At 58.4% G+C, this 24046-nt stretch overlaps 9 protein-coding genes and 2 non-coding genes across 11 annotated transcripts; 6 read left to right on the top strand and 5 right to left on the bottom strand.

Annotated features, from left to right (window-relative positions):
* Window positions 1-169: 169 nt before the first annotated feature.
* BXZ73DRAFT_97625 (uncharacterized protein) lies at window positions 170-557 on the bottom strand (the record flags this gene model as incomplete). Its single annotated transcript, XM_048027428.1, has 3 exons — window positions 170-238; window positions 295-384; window positions 444-557. The coding sequence occupies 3 exons, from the start codon at window positions 555-557 to the stop codon at window positions 170-172; spliced, it is 273 nt and encodes a 90-aa protein (XP_047881463.1).
* Window positions 558-954: 397 nt separating this feature from the next.
* BXZ73DRAFT_t34 lies at window positions 955-1027 on the bottom strand. The gene has a single exon. It is a non-coding gene; the product is annotated as a tRNA-Thr (tRNA).
* A 268-nt stretch (window positions 1028-1295) lies between these two features.
* Window positions 1296-5908, top strand: BXZ73DRAFT_97626 (Foie gras liver health family 1-domain-containing protein; the record flags this gene model as incomplete). The annotated part of the gene is made up of 16 exons (XM_048027429.1): window positions 1296-1556; window positions 1604-1946; window positions 2026-2146; window positions 2203-2433; window positions 2489-2606; window positions 2658-2800; window positions 2899-3157; window positions 3214-3416; window positions 3472-3617; window positions 3671-3796; window positions 3852-4517; window positions 4576-4635; window positions 4698-5029; window positions 5087-5144; window positions 5200-5314; window positions 5368-5908. The coding sequence occupies 16 exons, from the start codon at window positions 1296-1298 to the stop codon at window positions 5906-5908; spliced, it is 3723 nt and encodes a 1240-aa protein (XP_047881464.1).
* Window positions 5909-6801: 893 nt separating this feature from the next.
* BXZ73DRAFT_41056 (alpha/beta-hydrolase) lies at window positions 6802-10644 on the bottom strand (the record flags this gene model as incomplete). The annotated part of the gene is made up of 10 exons (XM_048018692.1): window positions 6802-6967; window positions 7022-7674; window positions 7725-8010; window positions 8212-8619; window positions 8679-9402; window positions 9453-9518; window positions 9570-9805; window positions 9857-10054; window positions 10106-10128; window positions 10471-10644. The coding sequence occupies 10 exons, from the start codon at window positions 10642-10644 to the stop codon at window positions 6802-6804; spliced, it is 2934 nt and encodes a 977-aa protein (XP_047881465.1).
* Window positions 10645-11277: 633 nt separating this feature from the next.
* BXZ73DRAFT_97628 (uncharacterized protein) lies at window positions 11278-12111 on the top strand (the record flags this gene model as incomplete). Its single annotated transcript, XM_048027430.1, has 1 exon — window positions 11278-12111. One exon carries the CDS (start codon window positions 11278-11280, stop codon window positions 12109-12111), a length of 834 nt encoding a protein of 277 aa, XP_047881466.1.
* Window positions 12112-12734: 623 nt separating this feature from the next.
* BXZ73DRAFT_97629 (uncharacterized protein) lies at window positions 12735-13992 on the bottom strand (the record flags this gene model as incomplete). The annotated part of the gene is made up of 6 exons (XM_048027431.1): window positions 12735-12846; window positions 12901-13087; window positions 13142-13393; window positions 13467-13663; window positions 13744-13820; window positions 13927-13992. 6 exons carry the CDS (start codon window positions 13990-13992, stop codon window positions 12735-12737), a joined length of 891 nt encoding a protein of 296 aa, XP_047881467.1.
* A 207-nt stretch (window positions 13993-14199) lies between these two features.
* Window positions 14200-14272, top strand: BXZ73DRAFT_t24. The gene has a single exon. It is a non-coding gene; the product is annotated as a tRNA-Thr (tRNA).
* A 301-nt stretch (window positions 14273-14573) lies between these two features.
* Window positions 14574-15986, top strand: BXZ73DRAFT_97630 (D-isomer specific 2-hydroxyacid dehydrogenase; the record flags this gene model as incomplete). The annotated part of the gene is made up of 6 exons (XM_048027432.1): window positions 14574-14595; window positions 14656-14717; window positions 14780-14996; window positions 15159-15652; window positions 15706-15908; window positions 15971-15986. 6 exons carry the CDS (start codon window positions 14574-14576, stop codon window positions 15984-15986), a joined length of 1014 nt encoding a protein of 337 aa, XP_047881468.1.
* A 149-nt stretch (window positions 15987-16135) lies between these two features.
* BXZ73DRAFT_97631 (uncharacterized protein) lies at window positions 16136-17496 on the bottom strand (the record flags this gene model as incomplete). The annotated part of the gene is made up of 3 exons (XM_048027433.1): window positions 16136-16650; window positions 16720-16771; window positions 16852-17496. The coding sequence occupies 3 exons, from the start codon at window positions 17494-17496 to the stop codon at window positions 16136-16138; spliced, it is 1212 nt and encodes a 403-aa protein (XP_047881469.1).
* A 190-nt stretch (window positions 17497-17686) lies between these two features.
* Window positions 17687-20284, top strand: BXZ73DRAFT_74509 (uncharacterized protein; the record flags this gene model as incomplete). Its single annotated transcript, XM_048022037.1, has 7 exons — window positions 17687-17761; window positions 17825-17904; window positions 17956-18264; window positions 18323-18465; window positions 18519-19887; window positions 19955-20011; window positions 20065-20284. The coding sequence occupies 7 exons, from the start codon at window positions 17687-17689 to the stop codon at window positions 20282-20284; spliced, it is 2253 nt and encodes a 750-aa protein (XP_047881470.1).
* Window positions 20285-21775: 1491 nt separating this feature from the next.
* BXZ73DRAFT_41105 (myo-inositol oxygenase) lies at window positions 21776-22909 on the top strand (the record flags this gene model as incomplete). Its single annotated transcript, XM_048018703.1, has 5 exons — window positions 21776-21830; window positions 21891-22022; window positions 22082-22150; window positions 22210-22265; window positions 22328-22909. 5 exons carry the CDS (start codon window positions 21776-21778, stop codon window positions 22907-22909), a joined length of 894 nt encoding a protein of 297 aa, XP_047881471.1.
* Between the last annotated feature and the right edge of the window lie 1137 nt (window positions 22910-24046).

The following is a 24046-nucleotide window of genomic DNA, read 5'->3' on the forward strand; positions in this document are numbered from 1 at the left end:
TCTGAGCTGTGCGCACGGAGAGCTCATACAACAGAATGATAAGCTAGATGCAGGCAGCGAGACTAAAGATGTCGACGAGACATGTCTAGATATCCATAATCGCTGTGCAATGACGTGCCAGTCACAATAGTCCGTTGGAAGTCCATGGCCAACCGTCATGACCGACCCATCAAGCAGCAACAATCGGGTTCCATTGCTCCTGGTCCAAAACGTCCCCCAAGCAGCGGTCGAGAACGACCTTTCGTGCAAACGCGGTCAGCACGGCACTCTCCGTGTCGCAGGCTTACTGCTTACCGGAACGGTGACCGCAGGACGGCCGAGGGCCCAGCAGTTGCCGTCCGCGTTCGAGATCGTCGTGGGCTCGTCGACGTTGAGCGTCCAGAGCTGCTTCGGGTCGTCTGAGCACTCGGCGAGGAGCAACGCCTGGGGTTGCCCCGGGGTACGAGTCCGTTCGCGGTGACGCAGAAGTTGCCGGTCGCGATCTGGGTCGGCACGCCCGAGCCGAGGACGGGGGAGAGCACGGCCGAGTCGTCTGAGTCGTCGCCGAGGAAGGACATACGGCGGGGCACCGGATGTAGGGGGAGAGAGAGAAGGCGCGCGGACGGCACGGGAAATTTGCTTGAGGCATAGGCGCCCAGAGCTCGGTCGGCACCTGCATACTAGAGGACGTGAGGGTTGTTACAGTATGAAAGCCGTTCACGTAGCACATCAACTGGGCGACCAAGTCGAACCAGAAACAACTCGGTGCGGATCAACGAGATCTCGGCTCATCGATATCCTGCAAGCTCTGAGCGCGACTACAAATAGTTTCCAGTTTGTGGTGCAGGGATGACGATGGTCGGGCACTTCCGTCGGTCGTGAGTGGAAGGACGACCGCAACAAAACATGTACCATCCGGACTCGTGAAGTAACTTCATACCGCAAATTTGTATAAAAAGTCTTATGCCAGATGAATTCCCATTAGCCGACTTGAACGACTGACCTCGTCATTACTAGTGACGCGCTCTACCAGCTGAGCTAAACGGGAGTTAAGAAGAATACTTATTTAAATATTATATCAAGTCAAATAAGAGGCTCACAGACCGCTGGATCGCACTCCTACTTTACCGCAGAATCACCAGAACACTGCAACTCACCTCAGAAACTTTCGCTTGATCTCGTCGAACACACAGCCCCCTTAGGAGGCTTCATCTTGTTCGTTGTCTGACGAGGTGTCCGTATCAGTTCAACGTGCGCGCACTACTAAGCCCCCTTAAGAAGCTCTACTGATACCTTCCTTCGTAGAATTTGACAAGATGAACTCCTATCCTCCAGAGCTGCTGGTGCAACTCGCTCCTGTTATGTTCGTAGCCGGCCTGGACGCTCCTCCTCCACCTGCAAAACCCCCTGCAACTCCCGTTAGTCCTCAGCCTCCCACACCGTCCACCCCGCAAGCGCGGCAGGATCCCTTCCAGGTTCTCACCAGCCGGCTCAGAGATGCATTGTTTGCGCAACGAAAAGTTGCGATCTGGCAACCCGAGAAAGCCAAGACCTTCCAGGTCATCTTCGTTGAGCAGGTATGCATTGTTCTGTCGCTCCCCTCGCTCAACATGTAACAACACAGCAGGACGTACCATTCCCACCGCGCAAAATGCTCCGTCCAGAAGAACCCCAGTATAGCTCGTCGCATTCCCCACTCTCGCCCCTCACTCCGTCCTCGCCTCTACATCCAGACGGTATCATCGCGCCCATATGGATCCGGAAGCACACGACCCTCGTGCCATCAGTCTTCGTGGTTTTCATGCGGATATATGAGTCCCCTACAGAGCAAGATTCACGGGAGAGAGAGGCGGAGGAGAAACTGAGGGATACGGAGCTTGCGGCACAGATCGCTCAGCGGAAGAAGAGCACCAGTGAGCGCAACATCAAGCTCACCGCGGTGCTCATGGCGAGTCGGAAGATGCTCGGTACGTCCTTCGCCTGTTATACGCCAAGAAAATCCCCTTCTCTTAAGGCCGCTTCCTTATGTGCCACGCACCATCACAGACGATCCCACCCTAGACGGACGGCTGACTTACATTCGTCGACAAAGCGGCCTCGACCCTCGCGCTGCCCTGTTCGTCCTGAGCCCGGTTTCCCAGGCGGAGATTGGAGATTTCGTGCGCAGGTACGTACTTCGGTGAAGTTCAACCCCCATATACATATATTTATTCCGTGCTTCAGCCTGCAAGACGCACTATACGAGCCTGCCATTGATTATTACACTAATCACTCCAAGCGTGTTCGACGGAAGCGAAATAGGCACTCACAATCAAGCTCGTACTCCATTCCTCACACGCCGTTAGCAAGCGCGGGCATTGCCCGTCCGTTGCGACCTGAAGGTTGGACGGTGCGATATGAGTACAAGATGGCTTGTTTTGCGGAGTTTCGCGGGGAAGATCAGGTCGCGCTCAAGTGCGTACATGTGATACGCATATCCTCAGATTCATTCTAACGAATTGTGCTCCAGACACTACCAAGACGCGTATTCGACGCTGAACATCATGTTCGGATCCACCGCCATCCTCCCACCACGCACGAAGCGATGGGCTGAAGCGAAAGTTCTTGCGGATTGCATTAATGTCAAGGTGAAGCACTCAGCGCTGGTCTCGCGATATTTCTAAGCGCATTACGCATAGATCGTCAAGTTGTACTTGTACAATAACGAGCATGCTCTCGCGCTCTCAAACCAGAACAGTCACATGCGCAAGTTCGCCGACTTCTCCAGAGGTTGGGGCATTGGGGAGGAGACCTTCGAGTTTTGGAGCTGGCTTGCCCGACAGTCTGTACTCCATCTACCATCATCCCCGCATCGATTCTCATCCTCTGTTTTGAAACTCCATGCTTTGTTTTGGTCGCTTGCTGCCACCTGCTATGAAGACATCGGGTGTTCGCCGAGCTTCTTGAGCATGGTACCCGATCGACGCTCAAGATCCCGTCCCCATACCCGCCTCCAGCTCCGTCAGCCGCGTTGATGGCCGCACAAGCGTTGGATCAGTCTCAACTTGGTCTAGACAGCATGCGCGTGTTGGGATTGAATCCCAACCAGGCGCTTCAGCACCCGGGATTCTATCACTATATGGCTGCCCGGTGTACAGAGCGCCGTCGGGAGCGGTTCCTAGCCGCGATGGAGGCCGAGGTGTGTGGGCTCTCTGCCGCTGGGGACTGGCCGGCTTATGTCTGATGCATTGGTAGGGGGAGTCGAACGCGCCTGGCCTCGCGAATGAACGCAAGGTGGACCATTTGACGATCGTGTTGGAGCTGTACACACGTTCGTATGAGCTGTTCAAGAAGTGGAGTCCGCAAACCAACCAGAGCCCGGGGCGGCTGACCTTGTGGATTGCGTATCGCATCGCGCAGACCTACTATGAGTCGGGCAAGTTCGACATGGCCGTTCGGTATGTCCAGTCCAGGCTCCATCCACCGTCACGCTAACGGCGAATTTCTCGACAGGTTCTTCGAGCGCATCGCAAAGACGTACCGCAGAGAACGATGGGGTCCGCTTCTGCACCCTCTGCTCACGCAGTGGTACAAATGTGCACAGCAACTCGGCGATGTGGATCTGAGCGTTCGGTTGCTCATCGAGATGCTCGGACATGGTACGCCGTCCGGTTTACGATTATTTTGTTGCTCAGAAGCTGAGTCGGCACAGGCGCAGCTGCTTCAGCGGAAGATCCGGATGCTCTGCAAGACGACCTTCTCGCGGTTCTCCAGAGTACCGTGCCTTCAGCTCAAGATGAGCCACTTGTCGTCGACCTGTCGGAGTCTAAGCCGCTGTGTACGTGATTCCTGCTCGTAGTTCCTAGCTTGGTGCTCAATTCATCGCCATGTAGTGGATGTTGCGGCCGTCTTTTGGGAATCCGAAGTTGATGTCGACGTACCGGCTCCATTCCAAATCCAGCTGTCTTCACAACACAACGTTTCTCTGTCCTCCATATCCTTCACCTCCCTTGCCATCCACTTCAGCACAGACTTGCCGCCCATCATTCTCCAGCATATACAGGACGATCCGGACGCCGAGATCGCTGCAGTACACCGGGTCGACCTGGGCCACATCGCCGTCTCGTCGACGCCCGCCGAGTCCAAGGAGATCAAGACCGTGCTCAAGTGGGGCCCCGGGACCACCATCGTGTTGACCGGGAGCGTGTCCTCAGCCGTCCCCACGCCCATATCCGTAACCAAAGTGGTGGTGACGATTAAGGAACGCAGCTGGTGGATTGAGGTTCCTCTCACTCCGGCGGCGGTGGGCGCACAGATGACATCCCCCAAGTGGCTTTCCTCCCTCACTCCCGTGCGCTACACCCCATTGCGCCGGGAGGACCACTCGGCCGTGCGCGTGCGGTTCCGCCCGCACCAGATCCAGGTAACAATCGTCCACGAGGGGCCGGCGTATCTGGGCGAAGAGTTCCCCATCGAAATCAACGTGACGAACGTGGACGATCGCGAGCTCGACGTTGTTGTGGACGTCCTCTTGCAGCCATCGGACATCGATGAGAGTGGTACGTATGAGCGTAAGTTTTGCGCGGCCCCAATGTATACTGATTTCACGTTTTCCAGTCAACTATGTCGCCATGGATGAACAGAAGTCCACGAGCCTGATCAAGGCCATCGCCTGCGGTACCCTCGCGCCAGGTGTCAGCCTCCTCAAAAAGCTCTACTCACCAACACCGGCGCTCCAGGCGAGCGCGTCATCGACATCTCCATCCAGTCGCACCAAGGCACCCCGCCCCCGTTGTCTCCTGTGACACCAGACACCCCGACATCGTCTGCCCCCATCGACCGCACGGAGACGCTGCGGACGATCACCCTGGAGGCGGTCCATGCGTTCAATGTCGAGCACTCCGTGGTGTACCGGCGACCAACGAAGGCGCAGCCAGGGCTCGTGAACCTGGCGATGTTTGATGGGAACGTGAGGGACGAGGCGAGTGTGATGGAGGCGTTGGTCGCGAGCTCGTTGGTCGTCGCTGCACCATCTGGGTTGGAGATTGAGGGGGTCGTACTTCATCGGAAGGTTCATGGGTTTCATTTCGTCTTGCCATAGCAGAACGCTGACGATGCACGTGCACAGAACAGCGACCTTGCGTCGGTGGAGCAATGTTCCGTTGATGATGAAGACTTCAGCGGTGGTGAGGATGATTCCCATATCCAACGATACACATGAACTGAACATTTTACGAACAGAGTGGCTTATGGGTGACGAGCTTTGCGATCGTTGCCTCGTCTCAGTCATTCCCGACGAGAACGACCTGGATGCACCCATTCCAGGGCCAGGGGAGTACGAAGTAACATGGCGTAGGTGTGTTGCTCACCCTATTGTCGCATTGATCAGCATCTCATCCGTCGCCCCAGATTATTGCCAAATGGAGAGCGCGGTGCCCCCGCAACATCCCGTTTCCCCCTCCCCCTACTACGCCCTCCCACCGACGACCTCATCGCGCTTCTCGACGCCCCTACCGCAGCGCGCCTGCACCAGCCGATCCCGCTCCGGCTGACGATCCGCAACCGGCACCCGACACGCTCGGCGAACGTGACGGTGCAACTGGAGCAGGACCCCGCGGACGCGTTCGTCGTCGCCGGGCTCCGGCACGGACGCGTCCCCATCCTGCTCCCTGGCACGGAGGAGAGCGTGACGTGGAACCTGATCGCGATCGAGTGTGGGTTCGTGCGTGTGCCGCGCGTGCGGGTGCTTGACCGGCGGAGCGCGGTGCAGATCGCGGGGCAGGGGCCGGGCGCGGAGGGTGTGCAGGCAGAGGGCGAAGAGGTGAAGATGGTGGATGTGAGGTGGGATGCGCGGCCGGAGCCGGAGGAGAGTGGTTCGGAAGATTCGGACGACGATGGAGTGGCGGTGAGGGCGAAGGGTCAGAATGTGTTCGTGCTAGTGGTGCCGTGAATGAGGGGTGTTGTGAGTCTATGATCACTTTTCGTTTCGCGTTTCGCGATCACGCCTGGGGTTTGTTTCAAACAACGAGGGAACACATTCTCGCGTAGTATTTGTACATCATCGCAGTCTTCGACCACTGCCTGATACCCTACAGCGCCGACACTGCCGCTCTGCTCTCGACGTGATCATCTACTGCGCACAGGTACACTTGTTCCCTGCCCTGGTGCAGGCGCAGTCGGTTGATCCAGACGCGGCGTGGTTGCAGCCGCACTGCACAAGGCGTGTGAGGAGGTTAAGACCAAGCGAAGCGCTATTGCTTACCCCAGACTCCTGCGTCGCCTGCGCATTGTTGTTGCAGTCCTTGCACAGGCACTTGCCCTTCGCACAGTCGCATCCTGTGCCGCTGGGGCCACACGCCCTGAAAGCACGGAAATCAGGTGAGCTAGATGTCGGGTCTAAAGAGCGTGCGCACTGGCAAGCATTCTGGCAAGTGCAAGTATCAGCCATGGTGTTTTGTGGAGGTGGTGATGAGGAAGAGACGAGGTGTCGGATGGCTTGAGAGGGGTAAGATCAACTGGTATATATAGAGAACGTCAGTGGGCGTCACCGTAATCCGGGGTTGCATCGAACATGACGTCGATGCGGCATATGTGCTCCTATGCCAACGGTCATAGTCTCCGTTTTATGTTCAATGCAGTGCTCAGCTCTGTCATACGTCTAGAACCACATGTTTCCCGCTCCACTGACTGATCATTAGGTGGAGCGACTTCAACAAATCAAGATTAACCAATCTAAAGGGACAGATATCCGCTACATGAACAGACATTCCTCGTACATACAGGCGCCCACTTGGGGAAGTGGTATTTTCTACGGGGCCTCGCCCCTCGTGCAGGTATTCGGCGCTACGGCTTAGGCGGGGGAGGAGGAGGCGTCGCCGAGCCGGGGCTGGTGGAGATGCTCTGCGACCTGCGGCTCTCTGCAGACAGCCACGCGAAGCGCGACGCAAATCGTTCGCGGGTCGATGCCTTCTCCGTCTCTCGCTCCGTCTCCGTCTCCTTTGCCTTTGCCCTCTCCTTCTCCTTCTCCGCCGCCATGCCGGCCTCGCGAGACTTGCTCCCCAACGCGTCCCTGTCGCTGCGCGAGCCGCCCGAGCTCGACCCAGACCCGTGCCGGCGACTCGTCCGGGCGCGGGCGTGGTCGTGCTGGTCGGCGCCATGCCTCCCCGCGTCGCGGTCGGGCGTCGTCGTGAGGAAGTTGACGATGAGCGACCAGAGGTTGTTCCCGCTGACCGCGTTCGGGTCCATGAACACCGCCTGGTCCGCGATCTTCGCCAGCCGCCGCGCCTCCTCCGTGTCCCACCGGGAGACGATGCTGCTCGGCGGCGGGTGCTCGTCCTCGTCGAGCGCCCACGCCCAGTGGCCCGTGGACGACAGGATCACCTTCGGGGTCGGATTTGGGTTCGGGCCCGGGTCCCCCGTCGTCGGGCTGCTCCCGCCCGCGGCCGCGGCGGAGAAGACCTGCTTGAGCTGCTCCATGGTCTTCGCGCTGTCCTCCTGCGCGCGCTCGAGGTTCCGCGCGCGCGCCTTCTCGATCGCCTTCGTCGTCTTGGAGAACTTCTTCCCGAACCGCTCCGTGGCGTCCATGTACCGCCGCACCGCGAGCTCGGAGATGTCGCCGATGACCTCCGGCGGGAGCTTGAACGCGGCCAGCTCCGACTCGGGCTCGAGCGCGCGGACGGCGCCGTGGGTCGCGATGCGCTCGCGGATCATCGTGTCCTGCGCGCAGAGGGTCAGCGTAGACTCGAGTCGGTGGGAGAGGGACGCACAAGACCGTGCGCATAGACGCTGTCCTCTCCTGCTCGCCTCACGCCTGGGTGTGGGCCGGAACTGTGATGATGCTTTCCAAACCGCGGTCCGCCGACGTCGGACGATCCCGAGGCATCTGGCCGGGGAAGCCCTGGCGAAGGGAGGGGGGAGGGTAGAGACGATGTGTTGCTCCCGTCTGCCTTACGCAGGAAGCTGCCAGCGCGGGTGACGCCAGCACTCAGCGTGCGTCGGAGAGACTTGTTGCCGGTGGGCAATGCGGTGGGGGGCGGCCTTTGCGGCCTGCGTCTCCCAGCCTCGGCCTGCGTTTGTTTGATGTCGACACTGTCAGAGGCTGCCGGATCTGGAAGAGGCGGGGGGACGGCGGTGGAAGACGATGCGGACGCTGTAGGGGCCGTAGCTGATCGTTTAGGAGTTTCAGGAAGCGGTTTCTCCGACGCAGCGCCGGAAAGCTCTGTCTTCCTGCTGCTAGGAGCTTTTTCGGTGGACATCGTAGATGCCAATGTCGATGGTGTCTGGTCTGACGCGGTTCCTGGGAGATCAAGCCGGGTGCTCGTTGGAGAAGTTGTCTCGACCGCATTTGCCAAAATATTCGACCGTTCCGATAATGGCCGTGGCAGCATACCAGTGGTGTATTTAATGAACGTGGCGATGGCGCGGAAGCAGTATTTGCCAGGGGTAGTGAAGGCGAACAGGATGGGAAGGATATGCGCGCAGTCTGTGGTGGGATGTGAGAAAAATTGGGAAACAGGGAGGGGAGGGATGCACGCACCGTCATATACCTGTAGGTGTATTTTGGTTGGCCCATACCGGCTTTCAATTCCTTGCAGAGGTGCGTACAACTGACGAGTCTCCTCCCGAATAGGGTACTGCTCCGGGTACGCCGCTTTGTGTGCACTATCGGGGGGACGGTGTCATCAGCCTGCACCACGCAGACAAAGCTTAACAAGGCTTACAGATAGATAACTTCATCCCGGAGTACCTCCTTATCGCTCGCAATAACCAGGAGCGGAGGCAATCCACCCAAATACGAGAGCACCGGACTCACAAGCGGGTGGTTCAACAGGTAGTTCGGCGTGTACATGTGGATTTGCCTGTCGATTTCGAGCGTCTCGCCTTCGGACGTCTTCATTTCCAACCGCTGACTGCGCACCCCGTCGATAGCGTCCAGCGTCGGGATCGAAACAGCGGAGCCGAGATGCAGTGTGCGGCCGGTGGAGGGAACAGGAACGTCGTAACCCGGCGTAGAAGGGCGCGAGGGAAGGCCGTTTGGGTCGGCGTCCGTATCGCCTTTCGGGATCTTGAGATTCCCGGCCTTGTCCTTGCCCTTGTCTTTGGGTGCAACCGCCTCTCTGATGCGCGCCCGTAGGCTTTGATGTACCTTCGTTGTGAGCTCGTCGGGTGGTGGTGGCCATAGCGTGCTTGGCTTGTGGAAGGAGAGGCCCCATTTAGGGATGACATCCGTCGCGGTGTTGAGGTGGATACTTGGGAACGAGTGGGTAAGGTCGCACCACGGAGAGATGAGGATTGCACCGGCCGGCGCAGGGAGTCCGGAATCGCGGATCACTTGCAGGGCCGAGATACAGAGACCACCACCCGCCGAATCACCACCGAAGACAATGTTCTCAGGGGCGACAGGGGTGTGGAGGGCACCCGGAGGAGGACGAATAAGGTAGATGTCTGCGGCATGTTCAACAACTATACGCCAGCATGGAGGGGTGATAACTCACAGGCAGCAAGAAGGTCTTGAATGGCACAAGGAAAAGGATATTGAGGGGCAAGACGGTAGTTGATGGCTATTGACGGGTCAGTCAAAGAGTACAAGCTTGACATGGGGGTATACCCACTGAAAACGCGTCCGTTGATCTTTCGAGCAAAACGTTGTATGGAATACCTCTCTTGATCAATGCTGCCGAAATAGTAACCTCCCCCATGCGCATACAGGATGCATCGCATCTGGTCCATCTCGGGCTTATATTCTGCGGAGGACTCTTGAGCACCGTCCATCGACGCTCTACGGGTCTTCTGCTTCTTCTTGGCCTCTTCCCAGTCTTTCTTGGCAGCGATCCATTCGGCATCGACCCTTATGAAAGATATGAGACGACGTGCGTATAAAAATGAGGCACATACACACCCTTTCATCCCGCGAACCTGCCACCACTTGGTCCCTCCTACTATCCGTTTCGTCGTCTCCTCCCCACCAAGCGCATTGATGAGGTACGTCGCAGCCTCATCGCAGCATGACATTGGCACAAGGAGACGGACAGTGTGCACCCATGGCGGTGCAGGAGTTCGGGTGTTGGAGAACTGTTGAAGCTCTTCGACTGTATGCCTATCTGCGTGTCAAAAACATACCCGACTGGTGGTCGCAGGAGTGACATACTTCTGGGATGCTGCCAAGAACGTCTGTATACTTGTCAGCCTCTCCCCGACGGATAGATGTCAACAGACACAACGCCAAGTGCAAAGGACGGGGCCGTGGAGTGCAAAGGGGCGGGATCGGTAACTGAGCCGTATACAACACAAGCGACTCTGGACGAAGCCACTTCATGAAAGGGCAGTCCCAAAGGGTCCCATTTGTCCACAGCGGCCGCACGCAGCACGGCGTTGGCTGGCGGCGGCGGCACACGACACGACACGTCGCCACGCCCCCCGCACCCAACCCGCGTGGGACTGCCGAGGGCATCAGACGTGGGGTTGTGGGTCCAGGCAGCCGGAAAAATGGAAGGGGCAGATCAGGACGCTCACCTTGATAATGTTGAACGCCTCATCGTACAACAGCTCCTCCCGCTTAAGCTTGGTTGACCCCGGTTTCTCTTCCTCGTTCTCCTTGGCGTGGCGTTCGAAGTAGTGCTTGACGAGAGTCTCGAGGATGACCGGGCCGAGCTTGAAGCCGGCCTGGCGCGTTAGGGCGTTGACCATGGTCGACTGCCAGGGTGGGGAGAGGGATGGAACGAACTAGGAAGAGAGTGGACGGCTCAGGCAGAGCTTAAGACTCAAGAGGGCCACTTCCATCAACGGGTAACAGGGTTGGAGGAAGTAACGCTTGGCAACTTGCAAAAGCCATTTGGGAGAGGCAGCGTTGGGTCCGCGATGCGCGGCAAGAGTCGCCGGGGTCTTTGCGTACGCATGTTCAGAGACACCTTCCCCGCGTCGCTCGATGCAATCTTGGAGCGGTGGCACGATTCCGTCCAGATCCGCTGGGAAGGTGTGCGAGATTCGGAGTCGAGTGCAAGGGGCGAGCTCGACGACGACAGAGCGCCGGTTCGGCATACCCGTGCCCATTGCCGCCTACGCTGCCCCTCGTCGACACTTGAGCTCTTCACCTCTTCTCCATGCACTTGCAACTCTACGTCATGTCGACCAAGGAGCGGACGAGTCGCAGAACGTGCGTGACCACGCTGCGGCCCGTCGAAGCTTTCTATCTTGGTCGCCCTCCGAAGCAGCGGCCATGGAGGAGTGGGACCATCTGATTCTTCCCCGCCCTCGCTTGCCTCTGCCCAGCAGGCTCCCCCGCCGTCGCCGTCGCCGTCACCGTCACCGTTGCGCTCCCCCATGGCCCTCCAGGACTGGACGAGCTGCCTGCACCGGAGCAAGGCGCCATCCTCGCCGACGCCCAGCTCAGACATGCCCCCCAAGACGCGACGGCACCCACGCCCCCTGGCCCGGCACCTCGTCATCTCCCTCACAACGTCCGTCGTCCTGCTCGCCGCGTTCATTCTTTTCCTCCTCGTCGGTCTTTCCCTCCCCATTATCAAGACCATATGGATCTTCCACATTAAGTTCATCACCGACCCCAACGATCCCGTCACGTCCGTGGCCACGGAGCTCCGCTTCGGGGTGTGGGGCATATGCGCCCTCAGCGAGCTCGGGAACATCGAGTGCTTCGGGCCCATGCTGGGCTACACCATCCCGGACGAGATCGCGCAGTTGACGGGGTACCCGGATATTGTCGACGCCGTTGCAGAGGGCCTCCTCATCATCCTCATCCTCCACCTCGTCGCCGCCGGGCTCTCTCTCGTGGGGGTGGGCACTAGCCTCTTCCTCGAGTCCCACGGGATGTGTATCGTCTCCCTCATCACCTCCATCCTCACACTCCTCCTCGGGCTTGCGATGTTCGCCATCGACCTCATCCTCATCCTCATCGGCAAGCAGAAGATCAGCTCGCTGACCGACTTCAACTACGAGGTCAACTGGGGCGCGGGGCTCTGGCTCGTGCTTGCGGCCGTCATCCTCAGCTTCATCGGGATGATCCTCATGTCCATCGTCGTCTGCGAATGTTGTGGCGTTGGCAGGAGGCACCGCCATCACCATCATCACCACCATGACCACCAACACGACTCTACGAGTCCAATAGAGAACAAACCTCTGAAGAATTGGGAAGCATGATGAGGATGGAAGTGCTATGGACTGGCGAGCAGTTGTACCGAGTAAGCACCCTGCCACCTCCGTGTATGTACGAGACACTCACCCGAAGATAGTTAGGCATACCCCTTCACGACCCTTAATGACCTGCATGACCGTGTTTTGCGTTAGCTGTCGAAATGCAAGTCTTGCTGTACCTCTAGGGTTTTGAAAACATTGCATTTACCCATAATCTGACCATGGTCGTCACTATACATTCCGAGTGTACACAGATTCAATGCTAATCTTTGAAGTCGTTCTTGTTCACTCCACTCATTGGAATTCATTGCATAAGGTCAGCCCACCCTTGCAGAGTGTCAAAACGCACACCTCATGTCTTCTTTTCAAGTGGCATCATTTCGAGTGCGGCGCGCTGCGATTGCCCGGCTCGCTTCCGTAATGCAAACATTCCGTGTATGTCCTCTTGATAGCTATCACGAATGACCCTCTCTGATTGTGTCTTTGTAGTGCCTGTGCTGCGCATGCAGGGCAAGCAATAATGGCGTGCTACGCAATATGCATGCACATTCGTATGTTGGTACATAGAAGACACAGCAAGACTACTTCTACATCGCAAAACAGCGAAAACATACCATCGCGCGCGGAATTCACTCCTCAGTCCGACGACGCTTCACCCCAGAAACAGGGAAGATACGCGGGCCATTTCTTGGCGTCTTCTTCGGACTAGAGGGTACCTCAGGCTGTTCGAGAGGCCATGCACTGTGAGTAATTCGTGAGCTTACGGTTGCACCGAGGCATAAGGAGATAGCTCACTTGGTTTCGTCAGAGAACACCCCAAAAGACATTTCTACCTCGATTTCATCCTCATCGTCGATATCTGTCAACTCCTCAAAGCAACGGCGCTTGGGCGACCTGCCCTTCACCGGCTCCTTCAGCGGCGACATTTCCTCGTTCAACGTCATCAGCGCATCGGCTTTCTTGACGGGGGAGAAGACGCGTGCTAGAGAGATCCAAGGTGAGCTATCGCGCACTGCTCTTCGCTCCCGACACTGACCTCTTCTGTCAAGACTCGCGGGGGCATCGACACAAACTACCGTTGGGGTTGCGGACGTGCCCTGCACGAGGTCCACCTTGGCTGCGTCCTCGCTCCGGACGCGAGACTCTTCAACCTCTGGTCCGGGCACCGACGCCGAAGCAGTGGCCGAAGGTGCAAGGGACCCCGATCCGCTCGCCACTGGGCCGCTCAAGCTTGGGCCGAAGGCGTCGACGTTGAGCTTCTTGGTGGTCTCGCGCTTCTTCCTGGGCGCTGCGAAACACGTGCGTGTCAGGCGCTGAACATGCCCAACCACCCCGCCCGCTCAAAGCAGGACAAGACGTACCTCTAGGCTTGCGCACCGTAACGCGCTCTGGGGATCGATATACCCCGAGTCTCTTCAACGTGGAGAAGCTGATCGACACATCCTCCTCTCCCTCGAACCTGGCTGGCACGACCAATGCTTTCGCCTTGGGACCGACCTTCTGGCCGATGACTGGGTTGGTCGCCCCAGACCTGACTTTCGACGAGGTCGATGTTGAGCTGTATGCGATATGTTATCAAGCTTAGCCCTCAGACGCCACTTGAAGGGGAGAGAAGGACGATCCAAGTCGAGCACGTACCTCGTCTTCAGGTTGGGCATCGCTGCCAATTCCTCAATGAGCACGTCTTTCTTCTGGTTCGCCTTCAACCCGTTTAGCTGGGACAGGGCAAATACAGCGATAGTATGTGTCAGCAAAGATGGGCTCGACGTGAGCGTGGTGGAGGGGAAAGGAAGAGTTGTTCCGCCTGACCACCCTGCTGACCTTCGCCAGCCCCTGGAGCTCGGACCACGGCTTGGATCGTAACTCGTTCTGTGTCATATGTACCATGATGGCCTTGTCTTTCTTAATGGTGACGGTAGGGGTTCGTCAGGATGAGGAGTAGCGGGTAGCAATGGGGAGAGGGATCATGAAGCTCGACTTGAAAGGGGCGTTTGGCGCCGAAGATCCTAGAGTAAACCGGGCCGAAAACTCCGCTGTTCAGTATAATCAGTCACATGGTTACTCTATGTATTTCTTATTGTTTCCCTTCACACCTCCCGTTTAGCTCAGCTGGTAGAGCGCGTCACTAGTAATGACGAGGTCAGTCGTTCAAGTCGGCTAATGGGAATACCTGGCCTGAAGAGCCTTTGGTTTATATCGCTTTAGTTCATCTCGTTAGGAGAGTGATAGATAATACTGGGATGCTGATGTATTTTGCCAGTACAGACATTTACGCCAGCAACTGGTCATGGAATCGCGCCCCTCAGTCTCAACGTCGCGTGACCCAGTCCGCCGTGCCGTGCCAGCCGGCCGGGGGAGTCGGACCGCGATGGAGGCCAGGCTCGTTATAAGATCGGCCGCGATATCCGCGACGCTCACTGTCCCTGTCCGCCCAACACCTCCGCAAAACTCTACCCACACCCACAAACATGCCGCGCGTTATGATCTGCGGTGCGTGTGCAGCGACATGCACTAGTCCGCCCGAGGCCTGATGAGGACGCCGGGCTGCAGGTGACCTCGTCTGGGCGCACAAGGAGTGCGAAGGCATGTTCAAGGGCGTCGCGGATGTGATCGTACGTGTTGCGCCTGCGTCATGGCCTGTTTGAATACGGTCAACCGACGTTTTTCCTTGCAGGTCATGGACGCCAAAGACCGGGCAACGCTCTTCGCAGGTCTCGCCCCCGGTGGCAAGTACGATGGCATCATCGGCATCTACAGGCACAACACCTCCGCGGACCGCATCGGCGTCTTCGACAAGGAGCTCATCGCGAGTCTTCCCGCGAGCGTGAAGTGGATCGCGCACAATGGTGCTGGGTATGACCAGATCGACGTCGCGGCGTGCAAGGAGCGCGGTGAGTGGTCTCTCAACTGTGTTTGCGGATGCCAATCATCCGGTGGATTACGGGCGCGTTCTACTGCCGGCAATGGAAGGCGAACGCTGCTGGTCGCGAACAGGCGCCGCACGACCTCGAATCTCGGGGCTCACGGGGTCGATCCTGACGCGCCTCCCGCAGGCATCACCGTCTCAAACACCCCGGGCGCCGTCGACGACGCCACGGCCACCGCCGGCCTCTACCTCATGATCTCCGCCATGCGCCTCTTCGCCCACGCCGAGCAGGACCTCCGCGCCGGCAAGTGGAAGTCGGGCCACCGCCCCGGCGCCGCGTTCGACCTCACCGGCAAGACGCTCGCCATCCTCGGCCTCGGGGGCATCGGCCTGCGCCTCGCCGAGCTCGCGCACGCGTTCCCGATGCGCGTCGTCTACCACAACCGCCGCCCCGTCGCGCACGCGCCGGCGTGGTGCGAGTACTTTGGCGCCGACCGCGTGGACGAGATGCTCGGGCTCGCGGACGTGCTGAGCGTGCACATCCCGCTCCGCCCGGACACGGAGGGCTTCGTGGGCGAGACGATGATCCGGAAGCTGAAGAAGGGCGCCGTGCTCGTGAACACCGCGCGCGGGAAGGTCATCGACGAGGCGGCGATGATCCGCGCGCTCGAGGACGGGCATGTGAGTGGTCGTTCTGCGCTCTTGCGAGCTGAGCTGACGCGCGGTTCGTTCAGTTGGGCGCGGTGGGTCTGGATGTGTTCCCCGACGAGCCGGAGGTGAACCCGCGCTTGCTGGAGTTCCCCAACGCGGCACTCCTCCCGCACATGGGCACGGAGACGTGCGATTCGCAGAAGAAGATGGAGATCCGCGCGCTCTCCAACCTCCTCGATTTTGTGACCAAGGGCAAGGGCACGGACATCATCCCGGAGCATGCACAGTGCGTATCTCTCTCTTCTCCTGTAGCGATTCAAGAAGAGCTGACTCCAAAGCGCCAGATAGGAAGGCGAAGCTGTAGTAGGCGGACTGTACATTAATGTGGGATAGACAGTGCTTATTTATCCCCTCGAGCCTTGGAGATCCGGCAGTAGCAGTCATCAAGTGCCTCTCATCTTTGCACTAGTATATATATGTACTGGTTGCTTTGAATTTACCCCACAGTGCCTATCAATACTGCCAGATCTCATTAGGCTGGAAATCTGGCAGGATGATGGCTTTGAGACTTACCTCTATATTCAGATCCACCGTAACTCCTGCTGCGACAATCCGGGGCATCCATCCCCTCACGTGTCCCTCTGTGACTTCGCGATCGTCTCGAAGCACTTCCGCAGGGGGGCCGCGATCGTCTTCGTCCACGAACGAAAGCACGCGAAAGCGGACAACAACGCGGTCGACGCACGGGAGCGCGGCGAGTGCGCCGTCCAGCTCGCCCCACGGGATCCGCTGCTTGATCTGGCTGGGGTTGCGTACATATCCGGGCGCCATGTCGACAATGAGACGCAGCTCCGCGAGCGCAAGGCCGTCGAGGGCGGCCTGCGCGAGGCCCATCGCGACGAGCTTTGTCGCGTCCGCGAGGGTGCCGTACGCGCGAGGCGCGGTCGGGAGCGTGCTCAGCACCGTGAGAGTGCGGAGGGAGGAGCACAACCCGAACGGCAACGCGTGCCCCGCTTGGACGTCGGTGTCTAGAAGTCGCAGGGAGGCGGCTGATCAGCGGGTCGGGCGGGGGAGTCTGAAGGATCAGATCGACTGACTGTATGCGGACGGCGTGAAGAGCCGCATTTCGAGCTCGAGCTCGGTGAGCGACTCGGAGACGTGTCTCATCAAGTCCCCGGTGACGCGTGCGGCGCGATTCCTCTGCCGCACGGCGCGGAGAGCTTCTTGACGGTGGCCTTGCAGAGGATGCGCCCGAGCTGCGAGAGGTAGGCCCAGCAGTCTGCGCGGACGCGGAGGATTGCTTCCCGGACCCGTACGGTGGGCGCGGCTCCGAATGTTGGCGGGCATTCTTCTTCGTCTCCTGTATCCCCGTCTTCGTAGTGTATTGTGAGGACACCGATGGCGAAGAAGAGGGTTATGAAGGGGATGAGCTTCGAGGGGGCAGTCCGTTCGAGGTCGATAAGCTGCAGGCCCTTTATGTGAAAAAACCCCATGTATTGATAGCGGTCGACGTCGAGTACGAGCCCTTCCAAGCGCAGATCGGTAAGAGCCGGGAGGCGAGACAAGGTGGCGACCAGGACGGAGAGGCTGAGTGAATGTTTGACATGAGGGTCGTTGTGTGACAGCGGTTTCCTGAACACCACGGCGCGGATGAGCGAACCAACGTCTGGATTTTCGGACAAGAATCGGATGGGGTTTTCGTCGCTTCCTCTGCTGAGGATGTCAGGGTGGAAGCAAGTGATGACGAGGCGACGGAAGAGCAGAGGACGTGCGAGGCGGAGACACGCACGGGAAAGGATGCTGCAGGAAGAAAGGGTTGGCTTGTCGGAGTGTAGGTGTTCGATAACTTGGAATACAAGCTCAATGGGAAGCATCTCGTCACTAGTTCTGAAGTTGATGGTCTGAGCAAAGTAACAAAGTCACATGTCAGCATTGTTTAACAATAGGCGCCTATAATCACACAGCATCCATACGCGCCTTTGTGGTCGGAGTTTGAATCCACTCTTGACCGCCGACCACCTCCTTCCCCGTCTCCCCCCATTTCTCGTTTGAGCTCTAGTCAATATGGAAGAACTACTTGCTATGGACGATGCCACGCTGCTTAACATGAAGAAGATGCCATTGCAGCTCCTAGCGATTGTGCGTTCTTCCATCAAGCGTTCTGTGTTACAATGCTCTAACCACTCTGGTTTCAATCACCAGAGCCATGGAATCAGAGGGGGCGCACGCAAGAACATCGCTATTGCGCGGGAGCTCATTAAGCTTCGCAATGAATACAGAAAGTAAGCTTCATGCGCGTATACATGTGCAACAACCATACTTACATCATCCAGTGATCCGACGAGGACTACCTCAACATTCCTGCGTCGCCCGCAGTCTTTGCAGGCGAACGACAAGACAATTATAAAGGTGGATAAAAAACCAGAAGAAACAGAAGAACCGCCCATGGCTTCAAGCGCTCCAACCATCGCGAAGAAGCCGAGTGGCACACACGTTGACCCGCCACTCGTGCCCTCTGAAGCATCACCTATCGACAAGCCTGCTGATGTGGCTGCCGCGGAGCCTCTAAAGGACGATGGTACCACAGATCCGATCGCAGGACCATCAAAGAAACCCAACAGAAGGCCAAGTCGCCCCAAAAAGTAAGCCCAGCCCCCGCTCGCTCTTAGTTATTGTGTGGGAGCTCAATTCCGTGTGTAGGAGGAAGACCATCAACAAAGACCCTGCAAAAACTACGGGTAGGAAGCCCCGTCCTCGTGTCCCACCACCAGTTTCCTCTCCTTCGATCGTGGGGTCGAGTCCTACCGCCACTCCTCGTTCAAATGTGTCCAATATCCCAGTTGGTCAGCATCAACTCGCATTTGGTCACGAAGTGTGATGGACTAACAATTTTCAGGACAAGCCATGGAAACTGCTTCGACTGCACCTCATGCACAACATCCTCGCTCATCTGCACCGACACCTTCCACGCAGCCCTCTTCCCATAACCTTCCAGTTCCATACCCGTACGGCGGATTTGGTGCTGGTTATCCGGCTTCGTTTGTCATGAAGATGAGGGAGCAAGCCTCGCACTCTGTTGCCGCGGACTCGTCCTTTGCGTCGTCTCGTAACCCGTCGGCCTTGTCTCCAGTCTCGCAGGGGCCGTCAACTGCACCCCCTCCGGCATCTGTCGGACTTCCACCGCCGTGGCAAGGCCAGGTGGAATCTCCTGCTCCTGCCTCCATAGAGTCTGCTTCCGTTTCCCATGTACACACGTCCACATCGAGAACCCGCTTGGCTCCTACTGCGCAGGCGGCGGCTTCCACCTCTATGCCTCCTCCTCCTCCTCCTCCCCCTCCGGTCCCCCACAAGTCATCTTCCCGCCCAAATCCTGCCTCAATCCCCGTTGCCCCGGGGTTATTCATTCGCAATGGTCCCCGTACCCCAGAAGAAGACGACGATGCTGGCCCCCACACGACAATTCCCGCAGATATTAGCCGCGAGGCGAAGGAGACAGGTCGCATGGTCGTGCTCATACCTCACGACATGACCGCGAAGGATATCAAGACCGAGCTCCCCTCTCTCGAGCGGCAGGCCGGCCCAAACCCGATCTTCCTCCGCATGGGCCTCCGCCCAGGGCACCCATCCTTGCGGGGGCCTGATGACCCGCGTGGACGCCCCACACGCGTACCCGTAGAGGCCTACCAGCACGCGCCCGCTCTAGCACACGATCCCCCAGCATCACACAACGCCCCATCCGCACCCGCCTCCCAGCAGCCCTCCGCGCAGCCACCACCGCCGGTGCCCGAGCGCATCCGCGCGATGGCCACCGCCGCGGCGACGGACCCCGGCCTCGCGCGCGCGCTTTTCACCGCCGCGGGACAGTACTACCAGTCCGCCTCTCGCACGCCTGAGCCCTCTCCGGCCGCCGGGGATCCCGAGAAGAAGAAGAAGAAGCGGCGCGGGCGCGAGGCCGATGACGCGGACGTGCGCGCGCTCGTGCAGGACATGGCGGACATGGCGGCCATCCAGGAGGCGCGCCGACGGCGGCTCGAGGGCTTCGACACGGACCTGAGCCGGTTCGAGGGCGGGTTCCGGACGCTGGGCGCGCTCGTGCGCCAGGAGCGCGCGGCGTTCAACCGGATGCAGCCCTACCTCGACTTCGCGAACGTGGAGATGCCGGACGCGTGGGACGAGGAGGCGGTGTGGGACCGCGCGGGGAAGCTGCTGCACGAAGAGGAAACGGACCGGTATGTGGAGATGGAGTCGGACGACGAGGATGGACAGTGAGTGGAAGCCATTCGCGTTCGCTTTGCGGTGGGCGGATGGAAGAGTCTGACCTGTTTTTTGCAGCATGTACGCCGGGGCGGTGCAGGTTCGATGGGTGGCGGATCCTAACGCCTCTAAGGAGTGAGTCGTCTTCGCTTCAGAACCATACTTGTGTGTTGACGACCTTGCAACAGGCAATGGCTTGAGATCGCGCATGCTGAGACCGCGACAGAGAAGAAGATGATGGCGAGGGAGATGGCTGAGGCTGAGGCGTGCGAGGCTGAAGCTGCAGCCAAGGAAGAGTCTCGAAAGAGGAAGCGTGAACGCGCTGCTGTAAGGGGTGCCAGCAAGAAGATGCGGCAGGAGCACACGGACACTCCAGCTAAGCCGCAGGCGGGCCACCCGCGAGGTTAACTATGGATGCCAATAATGCACTTGGCGGAATCCAGGAAGAGAACGAGGACGAGGACGATTACTAAGTGTTAAGTCGCAGCGTCGTTTGTCACGGGGCCGAGCTTCAGCACTCTGCCTATATAGCACGAGTCGATTGCCGAATGTACTCTACTGTATGCCATACTGTGTTAACAATTTCAATCAGTGCACCTCCACACGATTAATGCGAACGACTCGGATCGTTGAAACGAGTTTGACGGCTCCGATATATACGGATGTTTCATACAGTTTGCTTTCGCTACTTACCGTGTCGGCATCTTCTCTTTTGGAGGCTCTCTTTTGTCTGAATCAATCCGAAAGAGGCACGCACCGCCAATAATAATGCTGGCTTCCTACACTGGCGTGTATCCAAGAGTTTCTTGGGTACGACTGGTGCACGTGATGGGCAACGAGAAGAGTTTAGAATCTCGACCGAGTTTAATTGACAGTGGGGCATTTCTGGTCCCAGCTTTAGGATGTGAAGTCAATAGTGGTCGTCGCGGGTTGGCTACCTCCATGGGCTGTCTTAAAACTACATACCACCGCGGCGACTGTTTCTGTTAAAACGCACCGACTCCCTCCCTTGTTATTTCAAACCCCATTCTGTGAGAAGGCACGCTGTGAGCAGCGGTCCACGAGTCAGAACACGATCCATTTTCTGCGGTCCTTCGGGAAACGCTCAGCATCAAGCTTCAAGTGCATCAAGCTTCACCGGCCACTGAAGGTTGCTGTTGAAGGTCCGCGCTGGTCTTCGGGCCGTGACAAATTGAGCCAGAAGCGCGTCGCGTCACAATCACGTGCTCCCCACAGTAAGCACACCCGGCTCCTCGGACCGGAAATGGTGCCTCTGTGGCGACGCCTCTTTCGACACCTGGTTTTCTCATGCTCACCCAGCGGCCGTGCCGCGCCCTGGCGACCATATGTCTACCCTCACGCGACCGCCTCTCTACTTCGTGCTGCACCAACGCGCGCACACTCGCGTACCACGCCGGACGACGTGCGCGGACTGTCGCTCGCGGGGTCAGGGATGCGATCGGGATGGCCCTCAGGGCCGGCGGTCGGACCGAAGCAGGGCGGGCGAGGATGGCGAACGGTTTAGCCAGGGCCACATCTGCCGTCTGAGACTCTGGCGAGCTCTCTCCTCGCACGCGGGTCCCGAGGCGAGCCCGGTGATCAGCTTGCCCTGTGCGCGGCATCCCGTCTGTCTCGCGAGGTCTCGCGTCACCTGCGGCGCGCGGCCCACTGCGGGACGGATAGTACCAGCGGATACCGCGCTCGAGCGTGAACGTGCGGCTCTGTGAGACCCGCGGCGGCCTTGCGTACTTAGGCACTCACCGTTCGTCAAATTTTATCCACCAACCTGTGCCGGCGTTCGTCAATTGTTATAAATGACTCCGCTCCGGCACGCAGCTGTCCCATCATCCCCGCACTGGCACTACGCGCTTGCCCACTCCTCCGACCGCGACTTTCATTATGCACGTCGTCGACGCCCGCGCTCTCGACACCGTCTCCGATGCCGTAGATGAAGGTGCGTCCGCTACTACCTCCATGCTGGGCGCTAAGTGTTCATATTTACATCTCTGCGCAGTAAACAAGCTCAAGGGCCAGACGAACAAGTGGGATGAGGCCTCCAAGTTTGATGCTGAGAAGGACAAGGCTACCTTCCGTCAGTACGAGGATGCCTGTGACCGCGTCAAGAACTTCTACCTCGAGCAACACGGTACGCATTTCCCTGCACCTGTTTACTTGCTTGCCGTTTCATTCTGGAATCCATTACAGAGAAGCAGACCATGGAGTACAACCTCCGTGCGCGTGCTGAGTTCAAGAGGAACGTCCGTGCCCGCATGGGTACGTCATCGTAACTATTGTCAGCTCAAATCGTGCTGACCATCGCTCCGCCCTGATAGGCGTCTGGGAGGCCATTGAGAAGCTCAACACCCTCATCGACAACTCCGACCCCGATGTGCGTCCCATTGGTTCTCATCTTGGTCTGACTCTGATCGCTGACCGCTCCCTTCTCCACAGACCAGCGTCTCCCAGATTGAGCACCTCCTCCAGACCGCCGAGGCGATCCGCCGTGACGGCAAGCCCGAGTGGATGCAGGTCGCGGGGCTCGTGCACGACCTCGGAAAGCTTCTCTGCTTCTTCGGCGCCGACGGCCAGTGGGACGTCGTCGGTGACACCTTCGTCGTCGGCTGCAAGTTCTCAGACAAGATCATCTACCCCGACACCTTCGCCGGCAACCCGGACTCGCAGGACCCGGTCTACTCGACCGAGTACGGCGTGTACGAGCCCCACTGCGGGCTCGAGAACGTCATGCTCTCCTGGGGCCACGACGAGTACCTGTACCACGTCTTCAAGCGGCAGAGCACGCTCCCGATGGACGCCCTCTACATGATCCGCTACCACTCCTTCTACCCGTGGCACCGCGAGGGCGCGTACCAGCACCTCGCGAACGCGAACGACAAGCACGCGCTCGAGGCCGTCCTCGCCTTCAACCCGTACGACCTCTACTCGAAGAGCGACGACCCGGTCGACGTCGAGAAGGTCAAGCCGTACTACCAGGGCCTCATCGCCAAATTCTTCCCCGACGTCATCGAGTGGTGAGCGGCTCGCGCTCCGGCCGCGGGCATGCGGCGTTGAGCGCATCCTTACCCACGGCACCCACGTACGCACTGCATGTCGATTCGGCTGTCGGTGGAGAACATCCGGAGCAGATACCTTCCTCTTCCTCTCACGTAGTCGCTTTACACACGAATATTGTAGCATAGATTTCGTCGCGCAGCTCGGGCGAGCCCCAGGTGTCATTGTCGGTAGTATAGCTGGTGTACTAATTGAAAGAGAGCTTGTTGGAGTGTAAACTCGAGGATCGACAAACGGCGTCCTTGTATCGTCGGCCTCAATCGCCACAGCTAACCACTCATTTGCCACGAGCGAGAAGCACCAGCATCGCCTCATGCAGATGGTAGGGTAGATCATGTGTGGTTTCTCAACTGACTCGCAGTCCAGAAAACATATAGTGTGAACGTACAGTACGCCGGGAAACGTGTAGCTGCGGCGCCGTGGTGTCGGAGTAGCAGGTAGGTAATAATGCGCACGACTATGTCCACAGCGATCAACGCTTCTTCTGTCAAACGTACATAGCAAAATAAGTAGTACAGTGTGCTGCATCAAGTAGCGGTGTCGGTAGCTGGAGACTCAAGTGAACATGAGTGCGTGAGGGGCAAGGTCGTGAATGCGTCGGATGGAACATCGTAATGCTACAAAAGTTAGGAATAACTGAGGGTAATCTGGGAGCATCGAAGCCAATCGTTGCGGGAAAATCTCAGAAAGCGGTCGGTTTGAAATCACAACGGTATGGAGCCATATCAACGTCTTGTGCTTGTTCCAACGCGTCGGCGTTTGGCAGGTGTCTTCCTAGTTCGTCCGGTGACAGTGACACTGTACCAGGTCCGTCAGACGTGCGACTTTCTCCAGCCAATCGAACGTACCTTGCAACCCGATGCGCCGCCCCGTCGCGCGTAGCAGAGCGCAAAACCTCATCCCTCTCTTTAGCTCCAGGCTCATCTCGACCTCCTTCGCCTCGAGCTCCGAGACCTCTCCTTCGTCTTCGTCCTCCTCGTCAATCTCAACGGCCTTCCTCTTCCCCATCTTCTTCTCGCTCACCCTCACCTCGTCCTCCGAGTCTTCGTCCATACTCTCCTCCGTATCTCCTCCTTCGTCTCCCACATCTCGCCCACCCGC

This window comes from Epithele typhae, assembly GCF_022376455.1.
Source record: "Epithele typhae strain CBS 203.58 chromosome Unknown BXZ73scaffold_5, whole genome shotgun sequence".
Lineage (NCBI taxonomy): Eukaryota > Fungi > Basidiomycota > Agaricomycetes > Polyporales > Epitheliaceae > Epithele > Epithele typhae.